Source organism: Homalodisca vitripennis, unplaced genomic scaffold (assembly GCF_021130785.1).
Source record: "Homalodisca vitripennis isolate AUS2020 unplaced genomic scaffold, UT_GWSS_2.1 ScUCBcl_1555;HRSCAF=5328, whole genome shotgun sequence".
Classification (NCBI taxonomy): Eukaryota; Metazoa; Arthropoda; class Insecta; order Hemiptera; family Cicadellidae; genus Homalodisca; species Homalodisca vitripennis.
Genome location: NW_025777684.1, coordinates 59,140 through 67,837, shown reverse-complemented (window position 1 = coordinate 67,837; position 8,698 = coordinate 59,140). Strand labels below are relative to the sequence as shown.

At 38.1% G+C, this 8,698-nt stretch overlaps 1 protein-coding gene across 1 annotated transcript; it reads left to right on the top strand.

Annotated features, from left to right (window-relative positions):
- Positions 1-1,931: 1,931 nt before the first annotated feature.
- LOC124371530 lies at positions 1,932-3,233 on the top strand. Its single transcript, XM_046829882.1, has one exon. It carries the CDS (start codon positions 1,932-1,934, stop codon positions 3,231-3,233), a length of 1,302 nt encoding a protein of 433 aa, XP_046685838.1.
- The last annotated feature ends 5,465 nt before the right edge of the window (positions 3,234-8,698 follow it).

Here is an 8,698-nt window from a genome sequence, read left to right as displayed (position 1 = left end):
TGATTCTACGCTTAATACGTCTGGCCTCAATAATGGTACAGTCTGATTCAGTTTCTTTAATTATTTCATCCTCACTGATTAGTATCAGTGAGTCTATATTCACTACACCATTGGAGTGTATTCTAATTGAAGGTACAAAAACATTGTATTGGGATAAATGACGGGAATCGACAATATTGTTTGCTGTTTGCGCATTTTTGCAAAAAATTGTTACATTGCGGCCGGATGGTTTAACATACTCAATGTCTGTGTGGTGTAGCTTTATAATCTTTCCTATATGAAAAGCATTGAGTTTAGTTTTATTTTTGTCCTGAACAATAATCTCAAAGGGGCCTTTATTTTCAGGTTTATAGTATCTGATTGTGAAAGGTTTTTTTTGGTTTAGGGGGAGCTATTTCACTTTTTTGATTATGTTCTAAGTCAGAAATGTCATCGTTTTCATGTTTTCGTTTTATTGTGGAATTTTCATTAGTTAAAATAGACTCTATTGCCTTAGAGGTTTCATCGTCCATCACGTTGCCGGCCAGACCTGACGACATGTCAGGACCAGCCGAAAGGAATATTACTTAAAATTTAAATTGGTTATACCAACAAAGAACAGTAAAATAGAATGAAGGAAATTAAATAAACAAATATGAGGAAAAGGAAAATTATAGGTTAAATTACATGTTATAGTTACCCAATCTCCAAGGTTGGATGATATAGGATTACAACACAGAACACACAGGAATCTACTTGCGGACAACCACTTAAACAACAGTGCCGTAGTTACGTCTGTTTTACAGCGATGCCGAAGTCGAACTCAAAGCTCACTTTCAATTTCACCTCTGTAGAGTCATAGACGGATAAACTGTAGTTAGCTTCATTTTAACCTGGCTTGCCACCATATGCATGCAGCCTGTACGTTCCAATTGTTGCATGAAGCTTGGCGATCTATTTTGCTTGTTGCCTGCAGGTGTGGTATATCAGTCATCTCCAGTGTTGGATCTTGCTCGCATATCAGTCGGTGGATTGAGTAGCTGCTGGTTTATGCGAGTTGATAACAATATTAAATGGGAATGCAATAGGACAGACTGCAAAAGAGTCACTATTGATCCCATATATTCTAAATTAGATGAGATCCTTTCTAAGCTGTCATCTCTGGCGACTAAAGACGAACTTTCTGATGGGCTCAACTTGATAAAGCAGGACCTACAAATAGTGTCTTCTAAAATAAAAGAACTCGAACCTCGTTTAGCTCAAGTGGAATCCGAGATTCAATCAATTAAGGACAATGCACATGCTGGAGATCAACTATATGAAGATCTTATTTCAGAGTGTAATGACCGCAATCGACGCTCCAGAAATGTTATCATTCACAGACTTACCGAGGCGCCCACCTCTTCATCTGCACGTGATGTGAAACTGCACGATGTGAGTCTTGTCACTGATCTCTTGCGTCACTTAAATTCTAATTCTCGGATCTCAGAAGTTCGCCTTTTTAGATTAGGCAAGAAACTTCAAGATAGGACTCGCCCGCTTGTAATCTGCATGCCTTCTGTTGATGCTGCTGTCCATATTTTTAAAAATTTCAACAGTAATGATGTCCCTAGTAACTTGCAAGGTATTTCCATCTCACATGACCGCACACCCCGGGAGAGAAAACATCTGGAACAGCTCCGTGCAGCCCTGAAGTCAAGACATGATGCAGGTGAAACCAACTTGACCATCAAATTTGTTAGCGGCACTCCCAAGATTGTCCCAAAAAACGGAATAACCCTAACGGCAGGCACCATCTGAACTTCTATTATCAAAATGTTAATGGTCTCCGTTCTAAACTCATTGAATTGAAAAACAACATAGCGGCTTCTCTTAATGATATTCTTCTACTCTGTGAAACAAACCTTTCTCCAGATATACCGGACTCTGAAATTATTGGTGGTACTGATTTTATGGGTCATCGCTGTGATATATCCTTGCCTGCTAGTCGTAAGCAGTCTGGCGGCGGCGCTTTGATAGCAGTTCGTAATGGTATTGTCAATAGACGTTTATATACTGGGTCTAACATCGAATGTGTATTTGTCCTTGTAACTGTCGGCCCTGATTACAGCATACTAGTAGCTTGTGTTTATATTCCCCCATCAAGTCCTCTCTATGTCTATAATGATTTTTGTGACTCTACTGGAGAAGCTGTCGAGCTTGCAAACCAGCCGAAGAAATTATTAATTGTTGGTGATTTTAACCTGCCTCATTTTGACCTTAGTTCTAAAACTACAGGCCTCTTGCGACAAGCAAGTGAACACATTAAGGACATGTCAGCTCTTCACTCCCTTTACCAGATTAACCACGTTCGTAACCACAGGGGTGTATCTCTCGACTTAGTCTTTTGCTCCGAACGGGAAGTTGAGGTCATCAGGGCTAACGATTTTCTGACTACACCAGATATTCATCACCCACCTCTAGCTCTAGCTATACAATTTCGGACGTCTGCTCTTTCTGCTGATTGCTACATGGGGCACAATTTGTGGAAGTGTAATCTGGATTCTGCTTTTGAAGACCTGCGAAGTACTGATATGACATTCATATATGATAAATCCTCAGTTGATGACAAGTTTAATCGGCTTATGAAGTCATTGGAGGACATCAGTCTAAAGGCAAGCCCAACAAAGAAATTTGGCATATCGCACTTCCCGAGTTGGTTTTCTGGAGAGCTAAAAAGACTCATAGTTAAGAAAAAAGTAGCTCACAAACGCTACAAAAGAAGCCTCAATCTTGCCCATTACTATGATTTCTCTAAGCTTAGAGACACTTGTAGGACTATGTCCCGTGAATGCTATAGACATTACTTGTCTAATGTTGAATCGAATATCTCAACTAATCCTCGGGCGTTTTGGGGTCTGGTCAAGGCTCAAAGGAAGTCACCTGACATACCGTCCATGCTACATCTTGATGGAGAGGAGGCCACGGATTCCTCAAGCATATGCCAATTGTTTTCCACTTACTTTAGTTCTGTCTATTCGCCACAATCGCATTGCTCCCTCAACCATTGTTACGCCAATTCGGACTGCTTATGCTGCCTAAAACTAACCAGGGAGGAGGTCTTGCTCAAGCTTGAGCATCTGGATATCACTAAGGGCGCGGGGCTTGACAACGTTCCTCCTTCTGTCATTCATCGCTGCCGCAGCCTCCTCGTTGATCCTCTTACATCTCTCTTCAACGAGTCACTGGAAATGGGCATTTTCCCAGCGCTTTGAAGAATGGCTTTATCATCCCCTTGCACAAGTCCAAGGACATTAACAATGTACGGAACTACCGGCCAATTACCATCCTTCCAGTGATTGGCAAGCTATTCGAAGGCCTTGTGGTTGATAGGCTTAGTCGCTTCATATCGAGATCAATCCACCCCGCACAGCATGGTTTTATGCGTGGTAAATCCACAGTAACCAATCTTCTACTCTTCCAAGAGCATGTGCTTGGTTCCTTTCGCAAGAATAAGCAAATGGATACCGTGTACATTGACATGGCAAAGGCGTTTGATAGGGTTGACCACTCTATTCTTGCATCAAAGTTGAGGGGCTACGGAGTTGCCAACCCCTTATTGTCTTGGATCTCCAGCTATCTCCGGGATCGTTATCTTTGTGTTAAAATTTTTTCCTCCACATCTACCAGATTCTCGCCATCTTCAGGAGTGCCTCAGGGCTCGTTGTTGGGCCCCTGCCTCTTCAATGTCTTCGTTAACGATCTCATGGAGGTGGTCGACGTCAACGCCCTGCTATTTGCGGATGATCTTAAGCTCTTCATGGACATTTCCTCCCCACAAGACTCTTTAAAACTACAAAGTAGCTTGATTGCAGTGGAGGAATGGTGCAAAAGCAATAATATGTCTGTGAACCCCGGCAAATGCTCTGTTGTTACCTTTCATAGAATCAAATCACCGATTCTGTACTCTTACTTTATATCCAATTCCGAAATTCCAAGACTTTTGAACGTAACAGATTTGGGCGTGTGTTTTTCTAGTGACATGGGATTACTGAGCATTTGAATATTATTTGTAGTAAGGCTAACAAGATGTTGGGCTTTATATCTCGATTCTCTAGAGGCATCAATAATCCTTCTGCCCTACGTTCTCTCTATTGTTCGTTGGTAAGACAACTCTTGGAGTATGCCAGTCCTGTGTGGTCTCCTTATACAGCTGGTGCCAGGACTAGACTTGAGGCCTTCCAGCGACGCTTCATTCGTCTGGTCGGTGTGAGGATTGGCTACAACTATCCTGATGTTCCCGTGGAAGCATTAACTGCAGAACTTAATATTCCAACTCTGTCTTTGCGCCGTGATGTAGCAGATGTACTCATGTTGTGGAAGTTAGTTGGCGCCCATGTGCAGTGCCCAGATCTTCTCGCTGAAATTGGTATCAGGATCCATGTAAACACCAGATCTAGTGGGCTTTTCAGCCGCAAGTACCACTCCACGAACTACGACTTCAACAGTCCACTGGCAAGATTTGTTCGCCTGGGGAATCGTGTTGCATCAGAGTGCGATTTTTTCGCTGATGGCCTACATCAAATCAGAAAGCGGGCCACTTATGTTTTGTCTCAACACACTTAAAATCCCCTGTAACTTTAAGACTGTTTCATTTTTTAGCTTTTGCTATTTTGTATTTTTTATTATGTTTCTGCTCTACTGCAAGGTACATTTCATTTAATTTCGACTTTTTGCATCATTGGTGTATTCATATTATTTTGGTTGTTGTTATTTACGTGTACTTGTTGTTGTTATACTATTCTATTTTATACATTGTTGTTAATTCTATTGTACGTTGGTCTATTTCATAATATATTGTTCATTTTTATATGATATTAGTGTACAACTAAACTTTCTTGTTGTGATGGACAGTTATTGGGACTTGGAGTCGATCATTGTCATATTGTGTTGTGTTCTGCCATTGCTAGCTCTGTATTATTTTATACTAGTTGTACTTTTTACTGCACTATATACACTGTACTGTAAGCTGTACTGCCATCTTATTGCATATTGTATGTAAATTGGCTGCTTGCCGTTAATAATAAATAATAAATAAATAATAAATAATCACTGATCTATCTGTCGCTCCCTCACCCATCCCACTTCGATTCGACCTTCATTAAGGATCTTGAGAGCAGTTCTCCGTGACACTACGACTGTAGCGTTTTGTGTTCCTTCAAAAGCAGGTCGTACTGATGTTACCCTTAGCAGAGTATTAATAGTAGGGTCTCCTGTTGCTTCAACAACTGCATTCAGCAGTTCTTCATGACTGCATTCACTATCCACATCCTTAAGTGCAAAACGGTTGTGGGCGCCCTGACCACTGTCTGTGTTGTAAGAAGAGCAACTAAGATAGCCTCCTTCAGCTCCTTAGCTTCTCCTTTACTCTGACCGAAGGTTATCTTTACTGCTTCTCGCCTCATAGCCACAATTTCAGCATTCATGTCCACTCTTACTGTTGATTTTAATTTCCTTAAGATCTGTGCATAAGCTTTTTCTTCCTCCTTGACTGTGAGGGTATCAGAGGGCACAGGTTTCCCGGGTTCCTTTGGTTCCTTTGTGTCGAGATCTACGACTCCATTATAGTCCACTGAGTGTGCTATTAAGAATTAAACCTATGGTGTTACGGTACAAAAGTGGTGCTCTGTAATGTATGCAAAGAGTTGGTGTTAAGCAAAAGTTAACATATTATTTCATTAGGTATGATGACTAAAAATTGACCAAAAGAGTACACATGGGCATTTTCTCCGTCTTATAAGTAATATAATAACGCTCATTTATTGATACATCATCACTATTATTTACACTAAACTCTTATTACTTCACTTTCACATTCCAAATCCTACCAAAACTCGCGCAAAAGACGATCGAATCGTTGGGAAGATTTGTCTATTCCAACAGGATTCCACAAGAACTAATACTGTGTACTAATACAGTGCACTCTCTCCTAATAGTGTAGAAGTTTCCACTTATTTGTAATCACGTAATACTATAATTGGGACCAATTCTTTTTTATGGTTTATATTCTATATTTGTTGAAGTCCGAGTTATGTCCGATATTTTACTATGGTTATTGAAAGAGTTTCTTAATTCCATTATTCGATTGTTTTTTATATACTCTCTAGTTTCAGCTTCACAAAACGCAGATCATATTTACAAGACTTCACTATACTCTATTACAAATCACTAGGACTCCTGCATCTGCTTATTGGCCTAGACAAGCTTTCACTATTTCTTTTATGCTCTATGATTTTATACACTATATTATGATTATATGCATTACTCGATAATTCGATATGCTTAGACTACTAACAGGTTGTAACTTAACTTTATTTTTTAGATTTTACTCTACAAACTAGACCATACTGTGCATAGAGGTAAGAATACTACATAATCATAGAGTAATGAATTAAGTAAAACAGTTGGTAGCCTAAACCTGTTTATTTTGTTATTTGTGTATTTAAAATGGTAGGGTAGAATATTGGTATTGGTGAATGGTGTTCTGAAGTTGGTGTTGGTGTTGTTGCACGAGCTCCTCCAGTTTGTTTTCAATAGGGTGATCGTGACAGGCGGAGAGAAAAAGTGGGGATGGAGGGGCCCCTCCTGCCAACTAGAGATAGCCCGCGTATTAGAATAGTGGAATAAGCAGTCCGCGCGTTCTCGCTCTGTACTCCTCTGAATTTAATAGAGCCTGGTGGTGTAATATGTATATGTATGTATATGTATAAATGTAATATTTATATATTACATTTTCAAAGCTGGATGCTTCAGGATGCAGCGCAATTAAAATTTATTTCATTGAACCGTGATTTTACAACGTAATTAATGGCAGGCAATTACTCTTGTCTACATACAAATAAACCAATACAACGGAGTATCGAAATACCAAAAAAAGACGTAAGGAAGTCTAATGTAACAAAGTAACTTCGTTACATTCAGTGGCGTAGCTATAAAACATTCGGGGTGGATTAAACATCCAGGAGGATTAAAAAGAGCCCTACTTAGCATAGTAGTTAAAGAATTTATCTTCAGGGTCTCTAAACACAAAATCAACAATTATGTTGAGTTTTTTTAATTGCATCTTTCGTATTAAAATGTAAACCAATAAAAATTGTTTCGTAAACATTATATTTGGTTCATTGCATTTTCCAACTGCCTTAATCAAATAAATATAATTTGTAGGTTACATTACTATTAGTTAGAAATTATTCGATAATTTTCCATGTACTATAGATCAGATCAGCATTATAATCGCGTACGCCAGGACGACACAAAATGACACTTATCAGGCTTGGTCGAAGTTGCATGCACAATTTCAAGTCTATAGCTTATTTCTCATTCTCTATATATCCAACAAACAGACAGAGAAATATATTGCTATTGCTATAAGTTAAACTTGATCGTAATAATTTGAGGTTATTAAAATATGAATACTTAACAAAGTGTTTCAAATACTAAAGTTCTCAAAAGAGAAAATACGATAAGATATCAAAGGACATGCCACAGAAAGGAGATATGAGTCAACCAATACTGCAACCCTGCACCTGGCGTAGAAACGCTGGCTTGACTTATCACTAGTTTATCATATATATATTATATTATATTATATATATATATATATATATATATATATATATATATTATATATATTTAAACTAAATAATTTGAAGTGTTTCTCATTAAATGTAATTTTAATCTACGGCCAATAACTTCCAAAGGTAAGTTGGAGAAATTGATTTTGTAATGGGTACTGTAAAGATGAAATTGCTTTCAGATTAAAACGTATAAATACCAGAGTTTTAAATAACCACAGAGTAACCACTAGAGTTACAATAACAGGAACCACATTTTCATTTAGCTGGTTTATTTTGTAGTTTAGGCATATAGCTGGATGGACATATAGGCTTAAATGGCTATAGCCAATTTCAGCAAATTTCAGGGAGCGAAAACATTTTACAGAGAAATGTATATCATGTTTGTGGAATAGTTGATTTTAGTAAATTATGGAATGATATTAATAATCTATAGACAAATTTTTGAATCTACAAAAATTATCTTAAATTTTAGTCCAAATAGAGGGGTGTTGGGGCTTGTAACACCCACAGTGGTAAAAACATTCGGGGCAAATTTCAACTTGAATGTGTTAAGCTGAAATCATATTCGTTGTCGAAGCAAGCTCTTAGTTCAATTTCGTGTTTATTTGATTTTTATATTTTATCTACAGCAGCTGACAGACAGACAACACAAAGCTTGCGCCTGGTATGAAGAGTCAATGCACAAACAAGTAAGGCTTGAGAAAAATACAATAAAAGCCCTTTGTAAATGCAGTTCATTTACAACAGGATGGTTCAAACTTACTTAAATGTGACAAAATGCAACTACAGCACTGCGTACAAGTCAAATCTTAAAAAGGCATGTATCAAAACACACAAATCACAAAAACAGCAACAAAAAACTTTTGAAATGTTCTAAGTGCAAATGCCACATTATAGTTCTTTGACATCTTTAAGGTTGCACGACAAAAATAATCTCACAATGCTGTAAAAATACAACGAAAAGCTATACAAAGAAAATGCCCAATGTGCCCGTTTATTTCTTCTGCTAAAAGGCGGAATGAAATAAATAATTCATCTGGAAGAAAAAACATGAATTGACCTTCCGTAAGAATATTACTCTTTTGAGTCAATAGAAGGCATTT